Source organism: Odocoileus virginianus, chromosome 17, assembly GCF_023699985.2.
Source record: "Odocoileus virginianus isolate 20LAN1187 ecotype Illinois chromosome 17, Ovbor_1.2, whole genome shotgun sequence".
NCBI lineage: Eukaryota > Metazoa > Chordata > Mammalia > Artiodactyla > Cervidae > Odocoileus > Odocoileus virginianus.
In genome coordinates, this window is record NC_069690.1 from 25,148,163 (window position 1) to 25,170,860 (window position 22,698).

Consider the following 22,698-nt stretch of genomic DNA (forward strand, 5'->3'; position numbering starts at 1 on the left):
TTAGCCTCTCCTCCCCGCACACCCTTGTCCCTGTATGGCAGAAAGGGGCAGTTCCCCAAAGGATGATACGTTTCCCTGTGTGAGAATGATCTCACCCTTCCTTAGTCCACAAAAACAATTTTATTAACCCAGTAAGTGAAGACCCTGTCCCTTTATACCCCCAACCCCTTCAAAAGGATGGAGCTGGATAAGGGGAGAAATCTGGGATGGAAGTATTTCCTACCCCTCAAAAGTAGAAGACTGAAGAGAGGAAGAGGGGCTGTGCAAATAGGTCATCAGAGGTGGTGCGGAGGGGAATATTAAACCAGGATGGCAGCTGAAGAGGTAGAGGGCGAGGGGTCTGTTGAAGACCCAGGAAAGACAAGAGGTGCTGGAGCTAGAGAGCCAAATGAGGAGGGAGGTGTGGGGCTGGAGCCCAGAAGAGGGGTCCGTTCTGAGGCAGGCTGGTCCCTTGGCTCCCCTTCCTCATCACCCTCTTGCCCCTGGGTTTCTTCCTCCTGCTCATCATCCCCAGGACCCCGATGCACAGGCTGCTTGCAGATGGGGCAGGTCTTCCGGGTTTGAGTGAGCCAGGGGTCCACACAGCGGCTGTGATAAGCTGCCAAGAGGAGTGAGGTGAAGCACCTGATGCCTGCTGGGGGCTTGGGGGCATGGGCACAGGAAGTGAGGGCCTCACCGTGAGCACAGGGGAGTACCCTCAGCTTGTCTCCATCCTCATATTCATCCAGGCAGATGGCACACACATCATACTGGTCCCCTAGTGGAAGAAAGTCTTTTTACAGAGCCATTCTGAACCAGGGCCCACAGGAAGTCACTCTGGGAGGCCTGTGCTAAACCTGCAAAAGTTATTTTTTTCTGGTTCTGAAGAGCCAGAGGAAGAGTTAAGACGCGCAGGGTGGAACATGAGGAATCTGGGGTTAGAAGGCACAAGCAAAGAGAAGCAGAGGTAAGAAGGGAAGTGGGTTTTCTGGGGGTTGGTGTGAGTGGAGAGATAGTGGGAGGAGAGGAAATGGGGCGGGGCTTCTGTCTTAGCCTTATAAGGGCATTGGAGACTCCAGCCCTGAAGACCCAGCCCCTTCTTACCTGTGTCTTCCTTCTCTGGCAGCATCTTCCCCACTCCTTCCATTTTTCTGCTTTATCCTCCTCTCTTACGAGCAAGGTCCTCCATCTTCCCCCTTCCCCCCAACTATTCCATTTAATCATCTTTGCTTTCCACCTCCTGCTCTAAACCTGTCCTGTCCTTTAATGTACGGGTAAAAAAAGGAAAGACAGCATCTCAGACTGACATCTCCCTGCCATCTCTGCCCCTCATCTCCTGGGCTTCAACTCCTTCAGAACCAGGTAAGTGGTGGGAAAGGCCTGCCCTTCACAACCCTCCTCACCCTTCTGATAGTCATGTGTAGGGATCTGTTTCAGCTGCTCTTTGGTCAGTCGATTCCGCTGGAGTCGTTTCCTATGCTGGATGCAACGAACTATCTGGTGAAAGGGAGTGGATGGATCAGTCTTAGAACAAATCTGGACAATCCAGTACAAACCATCCCTGTCTTGCAATCCCAGAGCCAATCTGGCTTTAAAGGCCTTGACTCTTCCCATCTTGCTCCCTGAGCTACTCACCATCACTGCTCCCATGGCCAAAACCAGCAGTCCCACAATCCCTGTGAAAGGGATGAGGTAATAGCCCAAGGGGAAGCTATTGTCTGGGACCAGAAGCACCCGAGCCCTGGAAAAAGGAAGACCAATATCAGGACAGGAAAGGCAAAAGGACAAAGAAAGCAGGACAAAGTAACTGGCTCTGGACAGAGTGTGTGAGGATGGGGGAGAAAGTACCAAGAGGAAGAGTATGATGGGCCTGAGGCTGAATGGTTGGGGCACAGGCTTGGGCTCCAGGTTGGCATGGAAGTGCTGAAGGAAGAGTAGGAAGGAGGGACAGGTCCTACCCCTTCTCGTAGACAAAGAGGGCACGCAGGTACTCGGAGCTCCTCTCCCCAATAAACACAGACGGGATCCAGATCTGCTGCTGGATTTCCTCTGCAGGGATGAGGGCATTACACTAGGAACCCAAGCTGCCACATGAATCCTTTGGTAACCCTGGCATTTGACTCTCTTGCCCCATCCCACCCAAAGCACTGACTTCCCTAAGGTGCCACCCCTCATACCATCCTCTCAGTCTAAGCTCTACTGAAAACGCAGCTGTCCAGCCTTACCACTATTCCACACCATGTTCAGAAGTTCATTGGAATTCACATTGTGTACCACAGCTGCACCATACCCAGCCTTCTGAGCATTCAGGACCTAGGGAGAAAAGGCAGATAAGAAACCGTCATGGGTGTTGCCACCTTTCGTTCCTGGTGCTCACCCTCCCAGCTCCCGCACCACATTCAGCAACCTTGAGGTCAAAGTTGCAGTCGAATCTTCGAAGCAGTGCAATAAAGACTGACCCGTTGACCGGGGCTGGGGGTGGTGGGGCAATGGGGCTGCAGGCATTGTCTGGGTGAGCCTCCACAAGGAAGCCCTGGGGAAGAGAAGCAAACAACAGTTGGATTTCATCTCCCTAGGTTCTGCTCCCCACAGGTTCCACCATGTACTGGCTCCCACATCCCGCACGTCCTCGTCCCTGGGTTTGGTCTGAGCAACTGCACTAAAGTCAGAAATTTACCTCTTAACCTTCTGAAGATGCAACTCTGGGCAAATGACAGCCCTTTACTAGACTCTGCATCATCCCTCTCTTTCCCACATGAGCTAACCTGTACCCCCACTCCTGGCTAATTCCTCGGCCTTCCAGTTCCCCACTGACTGTAATTCGATTCTCCATTCATCCACATCACTTTCTCAAGTTTTTTCACATTCCCTGCTCTAGTACATACTTGTTTAAAAAAAAAAAAAAACCAAATGGAGGTATTTGTGCTGAGCCCCCTGTTACCAAACTCAATACTTAATTATAATTTTAGCTTCCCCCAAGAATGGAATCTTACACCAGTCTATCTGGGGTTACAAGGTCAGCATTAGTGAGGTAATCTGCCTGACAGATCCCTTCTGTCCCCTAAAGCAAGGTGATTTTGCCACAAACAAATCTTTGCTGGTATAACTTCCTTGTCCCACCCCTTTCTGCCTGTAAATCTTTCATTTTGTATAGTTCAGAGATCTATCTGCTGGGTGGAATGCTGCCTGATTCATGGGTCATTAAATAAAAGTCAGTAAGAGCTTTAAAATTACTCCTGTTGAATTTTATTTCTTAACACCTCCCTTTAATTTTCCAATTACCCATCTTACAAACAACAATACCGGTCTTTATGGCCCAACTGAGTTCTTGCTATATGGCAGTCTGTGAGAAAGTACTACAAAACTGCTTATCTAATTTAATCCTCCCAATAATCCTGTGATAAGTTCTATTATTTTCCTATTTTACAGTAAAACAAACTAAGGCTCAGAGAGATAGTTAACTTGTCAAGATCATAAGGGCAGTAAATGGCTCTAGAGACCCTACCTGTCATCTCAGTCCACTTTCAGTTTCCCTTCCAAGGCCCAGAGTTCTAGGAGTAGACTGTCTTTCACCTCCAGATTCTGGATTCCATCACACTCGACGTGCTCTTGCACTTAGTTCCTAACTTGACACTTTCCCCACTAACAGCTCCAAGAAAGGCTGCTGAACCTCTACCCAGGAGAGAGAATTTAAGGAAACAGGAGAAAGGGAAGAAAATCACCTGAAGTCCCTCCTGGCTCAAAGCAGCCCCAAAGAGAGCTGGGAGGTCTGCAAAGTCCATGCTGGCATTGTGGTCCGAGATCTGCGGACAAGAGTCCGTGTCGGCCCTTTAGTCTGCAACCTCTCCCTTCAGCGCCCTTCCCCCATTGGCCCCTCCGACTCACCGCTCGAATGAGCCCCCGGCTGGGGGCCGCTCCCCACAGCACAGTGACCACAACCACAGGAAGCGGGAAGGCCGCAGGGTGCATGGCAGCGGGAGGAGAGGCGGAGGGGGCCGCGGCCGGGCAACAGGAACAGAAACGGAGTTCTGCGCCCTCTCTGGCCCTCCTTCAGGATCCCAGGGGTCCAACCACCCCCAGGTCCCACTTCCCAGCTACATGGGGGCTCGGGGAAGGACCTCCGACTCGGGGAGTGAGGTACCCAACTAGTCTATTGGAGCTGGGAGGGAGAGACTAAAGATAATCCTTTTCCGGTATAGGAATAAAACCTGGAAAGGGGACAGAGACCAGCACAGGTGACAGAAAAACTTCTGGAAGGGTGGGGAGCTCAAAGGGGTGGGACTTCCGGCCAGGTGGGCCGTCTTCCCATCCCCTGGAAAAGAGTTTCCGGCAAAGAAAGTCAGGCCGCTTCCAGCATCGGACGCTCACGACTAAGGACTTCCGGTTCTAAAAGACCGATTAAAAGAAAGGTCAGAGGTGGAGGCAGTGCCTGTGGCGATGAAAGGAGCACCGATGCATCAGATGACTACTTAGTCGTTTCCCCGCTAGTGCCTAGGACCCTGCAACAGCCCGGTTTACAAACCTGTCCTGGCCGCTGCGGTGCCTCCAAGTCTCGCGAGAGGCCTCACCACATTTCCCTCCCACCAGCTGACAGCTTCCTGTACGTATCGCGAGAGACCGCCTAATTCTGACTAGCCTAGCTCAGTCCATCTCGCGAGATCTTCAGATACCTTCCTCTCCTTTTTCCCGCGATTCCAATTCGATAAAAATTGCGCTTTAGCTGGCTTCCAAAATCAGCCACACCCCTTCCCGCACCCATTCTTGAAGCTGCTCCTCCAGCTCCGCCTTACTCCCGGCCGCCTTTGCGCTCGTGCCTGCGCCTGCGCCAACTTCCAGCTAGCGCTGGACCTGAGAGCCGAAGGGGAGTGCGCGCGCGCCCTCGCCCCTGTTGCGCGCGCGGTGTCACCTTGGGCGCGAGCGGGGCCGCGCGCGCACGGGACCGCGAGTCGAGGGCCATTGAGTGGCGATGGCGGCGACGGCGAGTCCCGGGGCTTCTGGGATGGATGGGAAGCCCCGTACCTCCCCTAAGTCCGTCAAGTTCCTGTTTGGGGGCCTGGCCGGGTAAGCTCAGGCCCCAGGGATGGGACAGGAGGAGGAAGGGACGGGTGCAAGGAACCGGGCCCGGTTCTTCCTTGGGTATGTTGCAGTGAACCGAGCTGACACGGGGTCAGTGCCGTCCCCATCGTATTGCAAGATCCTTGATGGGCTGCCAGGATCTTTTCACCCATCTCAGGGCCCCTCTGGGCTGCATGCACGACCCCCACCAGACCACTTGAGTTTCCCAACCCATTGCTTGACTGCGGGACTCTATGGGGTTTCAGGTCATTGCATGGCTCCTGCTAGACTATATGGGGTCCCAGGTCATGAATGCCCACCTCTCCCACAGTCCTGGGGTCATTGCTTGACACCCTTGTTGCTGCGTGGAATGCTTTCATTGCACGGTCCCTTCTGGACTGCTGGAATTTAAGACCCATTGCTCTTGATACAAGTAGAGACTCTTGTACAGGTGCCCACCAGCCCCTGAAAAACTTAGTCAATGGCATGGCAGGCCCTACCCTTTGTGACCTCTTGTTGCTGGGCTCCAAGGGACTTTGGCAGATCTGAGACACCTAGCCCTTGATGCTACCCCTGTCTTCCCCCAGGATGGGAGCTACGGTTTTTGTGCAGCCCTTGGACCTGGTGAAGAACCGGATGCAGCTGAGTGGAGAAGGAGCCAAGAAACGAGAGTACAAAACCAGCTTCCATGCCCTCACCAGCATCCTGAGGGCAGAAGGGCTGAGGGGCATTTACACCGGGTACTGGGGCCAAAGGATGGGGGTAGGTTGTGGGTTGACAGTCCTAGACCTGGGCTTGATGCACTGACCCCTTCACTCCCCCCCAGGCTCTCAGCTGGCCTGTTGCGCCAGGCCACCTACACTACTACTCGCCTTGGTATCTATACCGTGCTGTTTGAGCGCCTGACTGGGGCTGATGGTACACCCCCTGGCTTTCTGCTGAAGGCCGTGATTGGCATGACTGCAGGTGCAACTGGTGCCTTTGTGGGGACACCAGCTGAGGTGGCTCTTATCCGCATGACTGCTGATGGCCGGTGAGTTCTAGGTCTGAGCCTGCCCCCAGCCCCATTCCCTGGAATCTAGAATGAAAGAAGTGATTTCTTATCCTAGATCTAGGGCACAGCATTCACCTGTTCACAGCATTCTGCCCTCCCTTTCTTTGTGCCTGTGGAGGCAGAGTGGTTTAGCCTGAACTTGGCCTCTCCCTGCCTTCCCACCAGGCTTCCAGTTGACCAGCGTCGTGGCTACAAAAATGTGTTTAACGCCCTGTTTCGAATTGTCAAGGAAGAAGGGGTCCCCACACTATGGAGGGTAAGTAGAGGGACTGGAGACTTGGGGGACCTGGGGTCCAGTCTTGGGCATTTCTGACTCCCTCTCCACCCCTCACCCCAGGGCTGCATCCCTACCATGGCTCGGGCTGTCGTCGTCAATGCCGCCCAGCTTGCCTCCTACTCCCAGTCCAAGCAGTTTTTACTGGACTCAGGTGAGACCCAGAGCTGAGCCCTCAGCTCCCAGCTAGCCTGGACCAGCTTCAAGCTGACTGCCACCCCCTGCTCCACCTCCCCCAGGCTACTTCTCTGACAACATCCTGTGCCACTTCTGTGCCAGCATGATCAGTGGCCTGGTCACCACTGCTGCCTCCATGCCCGTGGACATTGTCAAGACCCGGTGAGTATCTGGACAATCTGGATAGACTTGGGCCTGGAGAGGGACGGGAAAGGCCCTCTTATGTCCTCATGTCCCTACCTCCCGTCCTTCAGGATCCAGAACATGCGGATGATTGATGGGAAGCCAGAATACAAGAATGGGCTGGTGAGGAACCAGAATCTGGGGCTTGAGCTGCATGGGGGGAAGTGGGGAGAAGGCGGGAGGCTGGGTAAGAGGAAGAGGACCCCAGAGGCCAGGTCCTAGCCTCAGTGCCCTGCCTGCCTTCCTGTCTAGGATGTGCTGGTGAAGGTCGTCCGCTACGAGGGCTTCTTCAGCCTGTGGAAAGGCTTTACACCATACTATGCCCGCCTGGGCCCCCACACTGTCCTCACTTTCATCTTCTTGGAGCAGATGAACAAGGCCTACAAGCGTCTCTTCCTCAGTGGCTGAGGCGGGTGAGGGGCCTGGAGTCGCGCCGGGGCTCCGTCTCACCCCCTGCTCCTACAGTCAGTGTGCCCCCCAACTCTGGGGGCCTGGACTCTGCTACCCTGGGCCCCTCTATTTATTTTCCCAACAGTGTGGTTCCCTGCTCTACGGTTAAAGACTTTGGTCTGTCCTGCCCAGCTCCAGCTTGCCCTCCTTGCCCTGATCAGCATCATCTCTCTGTCCCTGGCTATACCTTGGGGGGACCTTGGAAGCTCACTGGGGATTTCTGGGGCCTCCTTGGATATTAGTTTCAGGGCACATAGGACAGCAGAAGCCCCTCCTTTCTCAGTGGGGAAACCAAGGCAGGGCTGAAGGGACAGGAGAGAGCAGAAGCCATCAAGATGATCAAAGGTCTGCAGTAGGAGGACGTGGCCCTTCCTCCCTCCACCTCACTGAGGACATAATCAATAAATTGGATTGCTGGCACCACCCCCAAATCTGGAGAGTTGTGGGCACAGGAGGGGGAGGACACCAGACAAATGAGCAGATGCTCCTGGAGAATAGGAACTGGAGTTTGTAAGAAAAATTATTAAAGAAAGAGCACTCACGGTTTTTATACAAGTGTTATATAAATCAGTCATATTGTAGCAGGTGACGTATGAGAAAACCCAAACTCTAGGCTTCCCAGCCACTCCCCCAAGAATTCGACAGACGCCCAGGTCATCTCATGTAATCCCCAGGAAAAGCCTTAGAGGTCTGGTGACTGCTTCTGCAGCCTGAAGAGGGAGGGATTACAGCCTGAGAGGAGAAGACTGACCTTTGAGGTGGGAGGGAGGGTGGGGGCAGGGCATGGAGTGGACACATAGTCAGGCCCCCAGAGCCTGGAGGCTTAGGAAGGGGAAGATGTTTGCTGGAGACTTGATCTGGGCCACAGGCTGGGAAGGATGATTGCCTTCTTTGTTTCTTTAGATGTGGGCTACCAGGCCCTGCCCTCAAGAAGCTTAGAAACCTCTTGGGACATAAAAGGACATAGGAAGGTCAGTTGGAAGGCCTGGTGCTTGAGGCCTGAAGGCTTCTCCGGAGCCAGGCCAGGGGACAGGCAGGCAGCAGCTGGGAGCTGTCCCCTTGGCAGAACCCATCAGTAGAAGCAGAAGTTGAGCTCAACAGCCTGGCGGTGCAGCCTGGCCCTCCGACCTGTGCCTCTTGTCTTACCGCTCCGCACACATGCTGGCCTGGGCCACAGGAGCTGCTTAGGGACACTTGAAGCCTGGATCTTGTCCTTAATGAGTTCCAAGTCCAGAGGGGAGAGTGACACAGGGAAACAGAGTCACCAGCAGACCATTGCAGGGTGACATGAAGCACCCAGGCCGGTCTGGGCCAGGAGAGACTGCACAGTAACCGACTGGTCAGGGAAGCGGGGCAGGGAAACACTCTGGCCCTCTGAGAGCAAAGGCTTAGAGAAACTGAACAGCCGGGAATCTCTGCTGAGTCTAGCAGCTGGAGCACTGGCAGTGAAGTGTTTGCTGGGAGAGGGGAAGCCGGATCGTTAGGTGGGTTGGTGCACAGAAGTCATCGGTGGCCAAGCTCAAGAGCTGTATTCTATCATGGGAAGAGTTCAAAGCAAGAAAAGAAATGTCAGGGTTTCACATTAGAAAGATTCTCCCTGCACCACCCGGAGGAGGAGGGGGTCTCCCTGGAGCCAGAAATGCTTAGCTCTCACTCTCATTCTCTGGACCCCAAGTCTGGGCTTGGGCTAGAGGCAGGAGAGAAAGTCTACCCAACATGCTAAGGGGAATGGCGGAGCCTGTGGCACCAGGGGAAGAGAAGTGGGTTCCATTTGCCTGCCTCCTGGCTTGACAGCAGGAAACCTGAGAGTAATTCAGTAAAACCCACCAAGATTTTGCACACTGCCAGACCCTCCCCTCCCCTGCCCTGCCACCCTGGGCAGAGCAGGAGGGCTGTGTTTCTGGTGCCCCCCGGTGCCAGGAAGCACCCACCTGGCCTAGTACTGTGGGGTGCAGGCAGATACCCTCAGTAGCATCCCTGAGCTCCCGGGAAACTTCTCATTCTTGACTTGGAACTTGCTCGCGGTGGCCTGGTTGTTGGTGACCCCTGGAGGAGAGAAGGAACGCACCCCAGGCCGGGGAGGTGCAGGTCAGGACCAGAGCTTCTGAGCAGTGCAACTAGGGTGGGGCAACTGGGGCCTTGGGAATGCTGGGGAAGGCACCCCAGCCTTTTTTCCCTCTCCCAAAGAAACAAAATTCCATTTTAAAATTATGTTTATTGTACAAACAACATTACGATGGTGGAAAACTAGAAAATGCTAAACAGAGGAAAAGAACAGAAAACCACCCCTATTTATACCATCCAGAGACACTCAGGGCCCACATGTTGACACATCTCTTTCCAAGTTTTCCTCAACAGGTATACTTGGCAACCACCTTTACAATATTATTTGCTCTTTCCTAAAACTTCGCCAAAGTGATAGTAATAACCTAGTGGTCTGGGAACCCCACCATCCATGCAGCATAGGGAGCTCTGTTCAGTGACCTCCCCTCCCCCAACTCCTCCTTGATTTGCTGGGTCTGGGACTGTGTGCAGGGGAGACTCCTGATAAAGGCACAGTAATGAAGACCTCCTTGACCCTGTGCTCCGTACCCACCCGCCCCCTATCAGGCCCCAGCAGGAGAGTCTATCAGACCCTGTCTCGGGGTCCCCAAACCACCCACCCTCAGAGGCTGTGGCCAGAGTACCTAACACCCACTGTCCCCAGCAGATCCCCACCACGACTCAGGCTCAGGGCCGAAGGCCGCCGACCCACCTGCAGAGGCCCCATGCGGCCATTAGGCCGTACCCACAGGAAAAGGCTGGAGCGGAAAGTGGGAAGTAAGCCTTGGAAGAAAAGCAGCCAGGCCCGGTGCACTGTCACCTGCTTTCCCCTCTGCAGTTCCAGGTGCGCCGTGTGGGTGGCCGTGGCCAGGGCCCATGGCTTCAGCTGCTGGACCCAGCACAGCAGCAGGATGAGGATCACAGAGGCAACCAGGAGCCAGAGGAGACCCAAGATATAGAAGCCCAGGAACAGACAGCAAGAGTCAGAGCTGAGAACAGGGTTGTTTCTGGAATTAGCCAATCCCTGGACCTTCCGGAGGTTGTCAGATTCAGAGATGATGGTTATGGTGGATTCTAAGATAGTGGGGAGTGAAATGGATTCTGTGGAGGTTAATATGGTTGGTTGTAAAGTCTCACTTACGGGTTCTGGGTTGGTCGGGGTTGTGGGCTCTGGGGTGGTCGGGGTAGTGGGCTCTGGGGTGGTCGGGGTAGTGGGCTCTGGGGTGGTCGGGGTTGTGGGCTCTGGGGTGGTCGGGGAAGTGGGCTCTGGGGTGGTCGGGGAAGTGGGCTCTGGGGTGGTCGGGGAAGTGGGCTCTGGGGTGGTTGGGGTAGTGGGCTCTGGGGTGGTCGGGGTTGTGGGTTCTGGGGTGGTCGGGGAAGTGGGCTCTGGGGTGGTCGGGGAAGTGGGCTCTGGGGTGGTCAGTGTAGTGGGCTCTGGGGTGGTTGGGATTGTGGGTTCTGGGGTGTTCAGGGTTGTAGATTCTGGGGTGGTTGGAGTTGTGGGGGGCTCAGTAGTGGATTTTAGAGTTTTGGAGGAGGTGATGGAGTCTATAGTAATTGGGATCATGGTCAGTTTCTTAGCTGGAGGCAAGGAGGACACTTGACTGCCTGGTGAAGTAGGCAGTGCTGAATAGGGCAGGTCCCAGTGCATGGCGTGGTTAGAGGGGCTGATCACAGTGCTCATGACAGGTACCTTGTGTTCCTCTTCGTATTCATCGTAGTCCAGGTAGTCCCTGTCACCAGGGATGGAGCAGCCATCCCCCGAGAAGTTGTAGACGTATGTGCCACTCATATCGACACATTGAACGCTCTTCACATCGGGGGTCATGGCCTTAATATCCACATCCTCCTTCCATACATACACATTGCTGGGGTTGTCCCGTAGCCAGCGGCTGAAATAGAGGATCCCGCAGTCGCAGGACCAGGAGTTGTTATGGAAAAAAGCATAAGGCAGGAGGAGCATCCCAAAGAAGTCCGTTGGTATCGTGCGCAGCCTGTTGTTTTGGAGATAGAGGGTGTCAAGTTCCTCCAACCCTTTTAGAAGCTCGGGGGGCAGCTCTTGCAAGTCGTTTTCAGCCAGGTTGAGCTTCTTCAGGCGGGGCGTGGGCACCAGGAGCCCAGGGGGAAGAGTCCTCAGCTGGTTTCCGCGGAGATAGAGCTCATGGAGGTGGCTCAGGCCATGCAGAGCATCAGAAGACAGCGAGGTCAGCTTGTTGAAGGACACATCCAGGATGGAGAGAGCTGGCAGTGCCCATCCCAGCTTGGGCAGGCTTCTCAGCTCATTGTGCGCTAGATTCAGGACCTCCAGCCGCGGCAGTTTCGCGTCTGTCTGCAGGCTGGTCAGCTGACTCTTACCCAGGAACAGCTCAGTGAGGTGGGGCAGATCCACCACGGATGCCATGGAGAAAGTGCCCAGGGGGTTCTCACCCAGGTGGAGGATGGCGGTGTTGACCTGCAGGTTTGGAGGCGGTGCCTTCAGCCCCTTATTTTCACAGTTCACTTCTATCTGGCTGTCCTTGTGGCCAACTTCACAGATGGGGGCGGGGTGTGAAGGGCTTGGCAGCAGGAGCAGCAAGAGGAGGAGGGGCATGGTGACCTGTGGGCAAGGGAGGCTTGAGTGGGCACCCCTCGGGCCCCCACTACAGCCTCTAGGATTATTCCAGAAGCTCAGCTCCCACCCCTCTCTCCCTCCATTCCCCTCTCCTCCCCTTCTCCCGCAAAGCCTGAACTACTAGCTCCAGCCCTTGGCTGTTGTCCCTCCCTCAGGCCCTGGCCTCCCCGAGCCCTGGCCCCAGCTCACAGACCGGCAGAAGAGCCTCCAGAGACACAGAGCTTCTTCCAGGGTGTAACTTGGTCCTTCTGTCTTCCAGCTCCAGGGAGGCCCTGGTTAGGGGCAGGAAGGGGGTAGGGATGGGGAGGAAATGGCAGCCTGATATGGGCTCCCGGAACCCGGGAACAGCCTCCATCCTGGACACAGGCCCTTATCACATCCTTCCACAACTTGCCCTGAGCCCTCCTTTTGGCTCTGTTCTCGCCTGCTCTCCTTCTACCTTGGGGAGATCGGGGGTGGACTCCAACCACCACTCACTTCCAAGCTTTAAAAACCTCTCCAGCTGCCCACCTCATTTCCCCTTCACAGCTGCATTCTTAGAATTGCCTGCTTTTAACCCTGGCCTTCCTCTCCCTTCTCACCCTCCTCTAGGCTGTTTCCCACCTGCCCCCTACTCCATGGACTCAGTTCTTGCCATGTGCCTCTGACCCTCTCCATCTACCCGACACTCCTTCCTCCACACCATCTTGTTTTCCGCAGCCTGCACACCTTTGGCCACTCCCACCTTGGGACTCGTGACAGTAATTTTTTTCTTTTTTAGAGGTTTTTTAAAATTTATTTTTGGTTGAATTAGAGTTGATTGACAAGGTTGTGTTGTTCTGCGGTTACCGCCAAGCAACTCAGTTATACACATACATACATTCTTATTTATATTCTTTTCTATTATGGTTTATCCCAGGATGTTGAATATAGTTCCCTGTGCTATACAGGAGGACCTTGTTGTTTATCCAGTGGTAATTTTTTCTTGGTTTTCTTCCTGCCTCTCTAGCTGACCTTTTTCAAATCTTCTTTGTGGATTCCCCTTCTTCTGTCCTTTATGAGAGATTAACTTGCCCCCAGAGTTCGGTCACTGGTCTTCTCTGATGCTACACAAACCCCCGAGCTTCTCCTCATCCATTCCCTTCCCTCTACCACCACTTGTACCCCCAGTAACTCTCAAATCTTCATCTCTAGCCCAGACCCCTCTCCTAAGACCCAAACACATATGTCCCACCGCCTTTTGAATTTCTTGGCTGTCCCACAGGCCCTGAAGCAATATGTTCAAAAACTAAGTTCATTGCCTCTCTCTAAATAGCCTGTCTTCCTGTGTTGTCCAACCTGGTGAATTGTTTTGTCATCTACTCATTTATCTAGCCTTCCAACCAGTGCAAGCAAAATCCCTGAGAGTCATCCTTAGCTCCACCCCCTATTTAACCTGCCACCAAGTCCCACTGGTTTTATCTCCCAATGCCCCTCATCCCTCTTCTTTCCACCCTCACTGCCACCATCTTCGTCCAGGGTGCCATGTTTTCTCCACTGTGTCTCTGTGACAGCCTCTCCACTGCTCTCGCCGTTTCCTGACTCCCTCCTTCTCCCCAGAAATGCAGATTTGCTCCTATCCTTCCACTGCTTGAAACTCCCCAGTGGCTCCATACAACCCTCAGGAGGGAGTCTGAAATCCCTAACAGGCCTACAGAGTCTTGTAAGATCTGACCCTTGCCCACCTGTCCAGCCCCTATCTCTTCCTTCCTTCCTTTCTTTCTTTCACTGCACTGCATCTTAGATGTGGCATGAGAACTCTTAGTTGCAGCATGCGGCATCTAGTTCCCTGACCAGGGACCAAAACCTGGGCCCCCCGCATTGGGAACTCCGAGTCCTAGCATCTGAACCACCAGGGAAGTCCCTAATCCCATCTCTTAACGCTCCATCCTTGACTCTAGGTTACTCTCCTTCTTGTGCCTTCTTCTCTCCCTTTATCCCCTTCTGCCTAACTTACTTATCTGGGGAGTTCCAACCCAGAATTTCTTCCTCTGAAAAGCCTTTTAGGATTTTCCAAGACCCAGTTGGATGCCTATTTCAGATAGATGTCATATCTGTTGGTCCACGGCCCCTTCCATGATGAAAATGTCCTATTGACTGTCCCCTAGAAGGGGTACCCTATGGTCTCATGGGCCTGCCCTTATCTGCTGGCTGGTGACTGGACAAGGAATGGATACTTGAGCCAGATGCAGTTAATCCATAGACCTGTTAGTCATATGATTTTATATAATTTGCTGGCTGCAAAGAGTACTCAAAGACATGGAGAAAACAAGGCACTAAGTAAGTAGCCAGAAGCGAGGTGAAGTTGCATAGAGCCCACGACATGGAGTAAGGCCTCTGAGGCTGTTGGGGTTTTTTGCCATTTTGGCATCAGTTAGGGTTTTTAGTTGTAAGCAACAGAAATTTTTTCTACTTAATTTATGCTGAAGAGGAATTTATTGAAACTACATTGGCTACTTCAGAGACTTCTGAATGAGAGCTAGAGAACCATACGTGGGCCCGTGTAGCTAGGAACAGAGCTAAGAACCAGGCTGCAGAACCAGTCTGGTGAGGAAATCTCTGCTCTTGCTGCAAGACCAGGTCTCTGAAGCTTGTTCCACTGCAACTGCTGGGCCAGGAGCTCAGGGTTAGCACAGCCTCCTGACTGCAGAGAGAGAATCCTGCATTATCCCTCCTCTGTTGTGATACTAACTCCTGATTCAAAGTCTGGGTTCAAGGGACTTCCCTGGTGGTCCAGTGGCTAAGACTCTGCACTCCCAATGCAGGGGGCCTGGCTTTGATCCCTGGTCAGGAAACTTAGATCCCACATGCCGCAACTAAGAGTTCACATGTTGCAACTAAGCCTCAGCACAGTCAAAACAAATAAATATTAAAAAGTCTGGGTGTGAGTCCAATTGATCTTGTACCTATGACCCAGTTACAAAGGAGTCTTGGAAAGCAAGGTATCTGGCATTTTCACCTTCTATAATACAAGGCAGGTTCTGCTTCTCCAAAGATTTCCATGTTGAAGGATTTTGCAGACACAGAAAAGGGATTCTTGTGCTTCAGCACCTAGTGAAATGGTCCTAATGTTTTACTTTCTTCACATGCTGATGGCCTGGATTGTTTCTAATTTTACATCGTTGAATGTTTGGGATTAACCCTACTTAGCCATTATGAATTATTCATTAAACATAGGTTAGTTTGCTCAGATTTTATTCAGAATTTGTACATGTAAATTAGAAAATAGATGTGGCCCATAGATTTCTTTGGGGGGTGCTTTTGTCCCTCTCTGTTTGTTGTGTTTTGTTATCAGAGTTCTACTGGCCTTGTAAAATAAGCTGGAAATTTTTCTGTTCTCTGGAAAAGTTACAGATCATAGGGATTTTCCATGTAGTTTTGGTGGAATTCACCTATGAAACTGGGCTTGGAGACACTTGCGGGAAAACTCCTCAAATACCTTTTCAATTCCTGCTCTAATTGTTTGTCTCTTGAAGCTTCTACATCTTGAGTCAATTTTTGTAACTGTTATTTTTCTAATACAATATCAGTTTCATGTGTCTTTCAATTTATTGTAAGTTTGCACATTTTATACTTTTATAATCTGTTAAAATCTCCATACCTGTAGTTATGACCCCTGATGCTGTTTACTTATATTTTTGCTCTTCCTCTTCTCTGTCTTCCTCCCTGCCTCCCTTTCTTTATTGACCAAACTTGCCAAAGATTGGTCTGTTTTAGTGGGCTAGTCCAAGAACCAGATATATTATATTCACTAGTCAATAGTTGGGGTTTTTGATTTGGTGACAAATATCTACTTTTACCTTGAATAATTTCTCATACTTTGAGCCCATTTTCTTTATTTTGTAATTTATTTTTTGAAGTATAATTGATTTACAATGTTTTGTTAGTTTCTAGTGGGCTTATTTTCATGTTCTCTTTCTGCCTTCTTGAGTTGAAATCTTAGTTGACTTATTTTCAATCTTGATTTTCAGGTAAACTCATTCAGTTAATACTTATCATTTGAGTGCTGCTTTGTGTCACCTCACATATTTTATCATGTAATACCCAAGGTGAATATTTCTGATTAAAATTTTTTATTTATTTGGCTGTGCTGGGTCTTAATTGTGGCACGTGGGAGATTTAGTTGAAGGATGTGAACCCTTAACTGCAGCATGTGGGATCTAGTGCCCTGACATGGCTCAAACCCAGGCCCCCAGGATTGGGAGCATAGAGTCTTAGCCATGGGCCATTAGGGAAGTACTGAATATTTGTAATTTTTAAATCTAGCATCTATTCCTTTCAAATAAGAGGACCCCCGTTCCTTTTGAGAGATTACACACCCCCCCCCCCCCCCAGATGAGTGCAGACTTTGATGCGAGTAGGAATCCTGGCCTGTTGCTTTGGAAACCAAAATGTCTTTGGAAGTTCCTTCCACTAGATCCTTCCATCACCACCTGAGTTCAGCCCAGGGATATGACCTAATCATGGACATCCCAAAATCCTCCTCCTAGGATTTCAAACAGTGAATGAGGCGACAGAAGAGAAAATAGGACTGGACTTGATTCATTTTGACAAAGGGCTCAGGAAAAGCTGTAGAATACTTCCTGATACTAATTCCCTGGAGTCACCTGATTCCTGAGCAGTCCTGGATTTCCAGTGTTCACTTGTGGTCAGTGAGCTTCTGCATCTTTTCAAGAACTCTGTGTGGGATTAAGTTAGAGTTGATTTCTGTTGCATGTGTCCAAAGAAACCTAAGTTAGGGTTCTGGTTGTGTTTTATTTATTTTTAAAAATTATTTATTTATGTATTTGTTTTGGCTGTGCTGAGTCTTTATTGCTGCTTGGGCTGTTCTCTAGCCCCCCACTACTCTTTATATATAAAGAGTTACTACTACTCTTTGTTGCAGTGCATGGGTTCTAGGGCACGTAGTAGTCGTGGCGCATGGGCTCAATAGTTGCAGTTCCTGGGCTCTAGTGCACAGGCTCAATAGTTATGGTAAACTGGCTTAGTTGCTTTGCAGCATGTGGAACCTTCCCAAATCAGGGATTGAACCTGTGTCTCCTACATTGGCAGGTGAATTCTTTACCACTGTATCACCAGGGAAGCTCTGTGGTTCATTTTTAGAGTTTGTGCAGAAGACATTAGTTGGAGGTCTACTTAAGACCCATTCAGCTTTTCTTCTTTTGAGAAATTACTCATACTCCATCCTTAGAATTTTGGGTTCAGATGACTCCATCCCACCTGAATATGTTGACCTAAGTTAGTCACTAGTCTTCCTCCCCTTGAACAAGGGGACCTCCTTCCTTTCCTCCCCTGATACAAGCTGGTAAGGGTGTCCCATGGTCAGAATGACTAGTCCAAGGATGGAGACAGAAAGTAAGTTGGTCCTTTCATAACGAAGCCCAAGACTTCTGTTGGTTGGTTGAGATATGTGTACTTTCTCTGGATGTGGACACGGAAATAAGTAACCCCAAGTGAGTTGTTGGCATCTTTTTGTGATCACAAGGGGATCTGACCTTTGGATGAAGTTAATGCCAGGGAAGTTATAATGAAAAAAGAAACCAGGTCCTTGGCATCACTGAAATGCTTTATCAAACAGATTTTGAAGTTCAGTGAGCCAAAAATCCTCTTTTAGTTTTTTTAAAAACTGGTTGATGTTGGAATGTTACTTGCAACATAATGAACTTAAAGATTGTATTTTTTAGTTTTTTAAAAGTGGAATTATTTACAAAGATACTTTTTAAAATTTAAGGTAGACTTTTAAAAGTTAAACTTCTTATTTTGAAACAATTATCAATTCACATGAGTTGTAAGAAATAAGATGGAGATCCTGTGGACTCTTTACCCAATTTTCCCCAACAGTAACATCTTGCAAAACTGTAGTGCATCCAGTATCACAACCATGATATTGACACTGTTCTGTCAAGATACAGAACATTTCCATCACCATAAGGATTCCTCAGGTTGCCCTTTGATACCCTTAGCCTCTTCCTTCCTACCTCCCCACCCCTCCTTAACTCTGACCACTACTAATCTGTTCTTCATGCTATAATCATGTCATTTCAAGAATGTTATATTGGTACTTCCTGGCTGTCCAGGGTTAAGATCCTAAGCTTCCAACTCAAGGATGTAAGGGGGCATGGGTTTGATCCCTGGTCAGGGAATTAAGATCCCACATGCTGCACGGCATGCCCTCCCCCCCAGAAAATGTTACATTAATGGGATCATACAGTATATAGCCTTTTGGAACTGTTTTGTTTTTTCCACTCAGCATAATTCTCTGGAGACTTGTACAGGTTGTTGTGTGCATCAGAAGTTCATTTCTTATTATTGCTGAGTAGTCTTCCCTAGTATGTATATCTGTTACAGCTTATCTGTTTACCAGTGGATGGACAGGAAGGCTGATCCCAGTTGTTGACGTATTATAGATAGATGTGCTGTCCATGTTAGAGATTTGTGTGTGAACGTAAGTCTTCATTTCCCTGGGGAAAATTGCTCTGGAATGCAATCTCTAGGTCATATGGTAGTTGCATGTTTATTTTGGGAGGCTTTATCTTTGGGTTATTCTTTGAGTTTATCCTGTTTGGGGTTTGCTCAGCATGTTACATGTGTAAGTTTGTCTCCTGCAAATTTGGGTAGTTTTTAGCTCTTATTTCTTTGAGAACTCTTTCAGCCTCATCCTCTTTCTCCTCTGCTTCTGGGGTTCTGATGACATACTGGCAGATCTTTTGTTGTAGTCCTACAGGTCCCATGGGAGACTGTGTTGGTTTGTTTTTTTTTAATTTTATTCTTCTTGCTCTCTGTTGTTCAGAATGGGTGATTTCCATTATTGAATCTTCCAGCTCACTGATTCTTTTCTCTGTCCCCTCCATTCTGTGGCAGAGCCCATTCCCTGAGCTCTCGTTTCAGTTATTATATTTTTTCAGCTCTAAAATTTCCATTCAGTTCTTCTTTAGATCTTCTTTTTCTTTGCTGAAGCTTTCTATTTTCTCATTTGTTCCAAGCACATACATAATTTTTTGTGAAAGCATTTTGTCGTGGCTACTTTGAATGATTTTTCAGATAGCTCTGACATCTCTGTCCCTTTGGGTGGTAGCAGCTACGGACTGGCTTTTTTCATTCAGTTTGAGACCTTCCCTGGTTTTGGTACATTGACTAATTTTTAATGAAACAGGGGCATCTTAACGTTATTTTATGAGACTCTGGATCTGATTTAAACCTTCTGTTTCAGCTGGCTTTCTCTGCTACTGCTCTGGCAGGGAAGGGAGGGGCACCGCCTTCTTACTGCCAGGCGGAGGCAGAAGTTCAAGTTTCACATCCAGCCTCTGTGGACATCTCATGAGTGAGGGTGGGAGTTCCAATTCCTCACCAGGTCACCACTGCCACTTGGGGAGGATGCCCTCATTTCTGCAGAAATGAGGGGAACTTCTGACTCTCTAGGAGGCTTCCTCTGACACCAGCCTAGCAGGGAGGGTGAAGGATGTCTGGTCACTGCCCATCTGGATGGGCGTACAGGCTTCCCTGCAATTTCCATGGGCCCTGAGTATGGGAGGCCTCATTACCATCTGATGGGAGTGAAAGTTCCCACTCCCTCCTTGGCCTTCTTAGAAACCACCCCAGCAGGGATGTTGGGGCACCTTATAGCAAGCCTGGAAATCTATGCTCACCACTTGGCCTTTGTTGGTATGGGTGTGGGTGGGGTCAACGTTTTTCTGTAATATTTGGCTGGACTCAAGTGGCTATTTTCGGAGTTTTCTGCCGTTAGGCTCTCCCTTTCCTGGCGGAGAGAGCAGGCTTTTGTTGGGGCTGTGTCTGTGGTGTTTCCAGGTTGCTAATTTCTTTTCCTCCAAGAGAGGGACATTCGAGGCAAAAAGAAAACCCAGGGATCTCACCACCATCAGTCTGTTCCTGGGAGCCTGAGGCACCTAGCCTTTCGGCTTTCTGCATGTTTTTGTGTTTGCTTTACATATAATGTCCAGTCGTACTTAGCAGGTAGAATAGGAGAAGGTAAATTGATCCCATCGTCCCTCCGGTGAATTTGGCTAGCTTTTGATTGCCAACTTCTAAATTTATTGGACTTGACAATAAACATCCCCTGTATAGTGTAATGGTTAATTTTATTAAAATGTATCACTTTGGCTAGGACTCACCATTCATTACCATTTTGTCTCATTTGCTTTCTCACTTCGTCTTTCTCACTTTGTTTTTTTCCTGAACCATTTGAGAGTAAGTTACAGACATCACATCTTTTCCCTTCAATATTTCAACATATTTCCTAAAAAACAAGGACATTTTCTTACCTAACTGTAGTATAGTTATTAATTTCAAGAATTTAATATTGATACAATACCATTATCCAACTCACGGTTCGTATTCCCATTTTGCCATCTGTGTGAAAAATGTCCTTTATAGTTTTATTCCCCCAGTCAAAGATCCAATGCAGGACCATATCTCTTTAGTTTCCTTTAGTTCCTTAATCTGTCTTTATTTTTCATGACTTCAACATTTTTGAAAACCATCATCTGGTAATTACACAAGATATCCCTCAATTATGTAGATATTTCTTCAGGTTAGCTGATGGTTCTCATGATTGGATTTGGGTTGTTTTCCTGGCAGGAATATTAGATGAATGATGTGTCTTTCTCAGTACATCATATCGGGAGATATGCTATGTCAATTTGACCCGTAACTGATAATGTTAAAACCTCAAGCGTTTGATTAAGGGGAATCTACCCATTCTCTCCCTTGTCATGATACTATTTTTCAGGACTCCCCTGGAGGTCCAGTGGTTAAGACTCCAAGCTTCCACTGCAGGAGCTGGTTCAATCCCTGGCCAAGGAACTAAGATCCCACATGCCATGCAGCCAAAAAAAAAAAAAAGATATTATTATTCCTTTTGTAACTAAGAAGCAGTTGTGTAGGGAGATAGCATGTAAATATCCTGTTCCCAGTCAAACTTTAGCCACAATCATCCACTGATGATTTTTGCACAAACCAATTGTGGCCAGGAAGGTTGAGAAACTTTTTTTTTTTTTTTTTAGGTGATTTAACTGTATTTCTTTTTGCCTGTAATCAAAAGAACCTGACTACAACAAAAATTAGAATCAGAAGTGGGGTTCTCATGGACCTGAACCTGAGCATCAGCAGGTGGAATGGAATGTTTCTGCCTAGTATTTGTATGGTAAAGCCACTAACTGGGCCAGTCCCTGGGGCCTCTTGGGCTCAAGCATGAGCATCTGTCGGGAAGGCTGTCATGGTTTGGTGGCTCTCGCTCTGAACCACTTCTGGGAAGGGGGAGTATTTGTTCTTTGAGCTCCCTAGACTGGATTCGTTACTGTACATAAGTTCCGGGCAGTCCTGCCAAAGCTATGGGGATACTTTGTTTCAGTGTTTGTCTACCCCTCTAGATGGCAGGCTTTGGGATAGAAGGCCACAGAAGCATAGCCCATGCTCTAAGAGTGGAAACTGTTGCATAGATTGACCACATCAAATACGACACTGCCTTGGCTTGTCTGTGTCTCATACCTAGTTTTTATATGCTTCCTCTAGTGTCTTTTTATTATAGTCTTAATGATTCTGCCAAAATTATTATGATATGTTTTACTACCTGACAGGGTGGTTCTCTCCTCTTTTCTTTTTCAAAGCTGATGTAACTATCCGTGTACCTCTGTACTGTCATACACATTTTGGAATAGGTTTGTCAAGTTCCGGAAATTTTAAGTTATATATTTAGGGAGAATTAAAAAGCCTCTTGATGAAAGTGGAGAGTGAAAAAGTTGGCTTAAAGCTCAACATTCAGAAAACTAAGATCATGGCATCTGGTCCCATCACTTCATGGAAAATAAATGGAGAAACAGTGGAAACAGTGTCAGACTTTGTTTTTTTGGGTTCCAAAATTACTGCAGATGGTGATTGCAGCCATGAAATTAAAAGACGCTTACTCCTTGGAAGGAAAGTTACGACCAACCTAGATAGCGTATTAAAAAGCAGAGACATTACATTGCCAACAAAGGTCCATCTAGTCAAGGCTATGGTTTTTCCAGTAGTCATGTATGGATGTGAGAGCTGGACTGTGAAGAAAGCTGAGCGCCGAAAAATTGATGCTTTTGAACTGTGGTGTTGGAGAAGACTCTTGAGAGTCCCTTGGACTGCAAGGAGATCCAACCAACCCATCCTAAAGGAGATCAGTCCTGGGTGTTCATTGGAAGGACTGATGCTGAAGCTGAAGCTCCAATACTTTGGCCACCTCATGCGAAGAGTTGACTCATTGGAAAAGACCCTGATGCTGGGAGGGATTGGGGGCAGGAGGAGAATGGGATGACAGAGGATGAGATGGCTGGATGGCATCACCAACTTGATGGGCATGTGTTTGAGTAAACCCCGGGAGTTGGTGATGGAGAGGGAGGCCTGGCGTGCTGCAATTCATGGGGTTGCAAAGAGTCGGATATGACTGAGCGACTGAACTGAACTGAACTGAACTGAACTGAACATCTTTATGGGCTTCCCTGGTGGCTTAGATGGTAAAGAATCTGCCTGCAGTGCAGGAGACCTGGGCTGGGAAGATCCCCTGGAGGACGGCACGGCAACCCACTCCAGTATTCTTGCCTGGAGACTCCCCATGGACAGAGGAGCCTGGCGGGCTACAGTCCATGGGGTTGCAAAGAGTCGGACACAAATGAGAGACTAAGCGCAATATCTTTATAATATTGACTTGACTCATCCAAACAAATTGTTGATCTTTCCATTTATACCAAAATTTCATTTCTTTTTAATAGTTTTAATTTTTTTCCATAAAGACTTTACATAAACGGAAAGGACATTCTTAATCAAGTCCTGAATACTTTATATATAGTATTACTATTGTATACTATATTG

At 49.2% G+C, this 22,698-nt stretch overlaps 3 protein-coding genes across 6 annotated transcripts; 1 reads left to right on the forward strand and 2 right to left on the reverse strand.

Moving 5' to 3' along the window:
- Positions 1-101: 101 nt before the first annotated feature.
- RNF167 (ring finger protein 167) lies at positions 102-4,756 on the reverse strand. 3 transcript variants are annotated; one of them, XM_020912946.2, is made up of 10 exons: positions 4,650-4,756; positions 3,865-4,365; positions 3,702-3,782; positions 2,387-2,512; positions 2,205-2,292; positions 1,938-2,028; positions 1,615-1,720; positions 1,383-1,476; positions 677-757; positions 102-598 (listed from the first exon to the last, which is right to left on the reverse strand). In XM_020912946.2, the coding sequence occupies exons 2-10, from the start codon at positions 3,946-3,948 to the stop codon at positions 300-302; spliced, it is 1,050 nt and encodes a 349-aa protein (XP_020768605.1). In that variant the 5' UTR covers positions 3,949-4,365; positions 4,650-4,756; the 3' UTR covers positions 102-299. The 3 variants fall into 3 exon arrangements, with proteins under 3 accessions (XP_020768605.1, XP_020768602.1, XP_070335058.1); XM_020912943.2 differs by lacking the exon at positions 4,650-4,756 and adding an exon at positions 4,502-4,609; XM_070478957.1 differs by lacking the exons at positions 3,702-3,782; positions 4,650-4,756 and having other exon boundaries at positions 3,865-4,602.
- A 79-nt stretch (positions 4,757-4,835) lies between these two features.
- SLC25A11 (solute carrier family 25 member 11) lies at positions 4,836-7,603 on the forward strand. Its single transcript, XM_020912947.2, has 8 exons — positions 4,836-5,040; positions 5,622-5,774; positions 5,861-6,067; positions 6,254-6,344; positions 6,426-6,516; positions 6,602-6,701; positions 6,794-6,845; positions 6,975-7,603. Exons 1-8 carry the CDS (start codon positions 4,946-4,948, stop codon positions 7,128-7,130), a joined length of 945 nt encoding a protein of 314 aa, XP_020768606.1. The 5' UTR covers positions 4,836-4,945; the 3' UTR covers positions 7,131-7,603.
- A 1,764-nt stretch (positions 7,604-9,367) lies between these two features.
- Positions 9,368-12,396, reverse strand: GP1BA (glycoprotein Ib platelet subunit alpha). Of its 2 annotated transcripts, none has more exons than XM_020912938.2 (2): positions 12,020-12,396; positions 9,368-11,811 (listed from the first exon to the last, which is right to left on the reverse strand). In XM_020912938.2, the coding sequence occupies exons 1-2, from the start codon at positions 12,179-12,181 to the stop codon at positions 9,838-9,840; spliced, it is 2,136 nt and encodes a 711-aa protein (XP_020768597.2). In that variant the 5' UTR covers positions 12,182-12,396; the 3' UTR covers positions 9,368-9,837. The 2 variants fall into 2 exon arrangements, with proteins under 2 accessions (XP_020768597.2, XP_020768596.2); XM_020912937.2 differs by having other exon boundaries at positions 12,016-12,095.
- Positions 12,397-22,698: the final 10,302 nt, after the last annotated feature.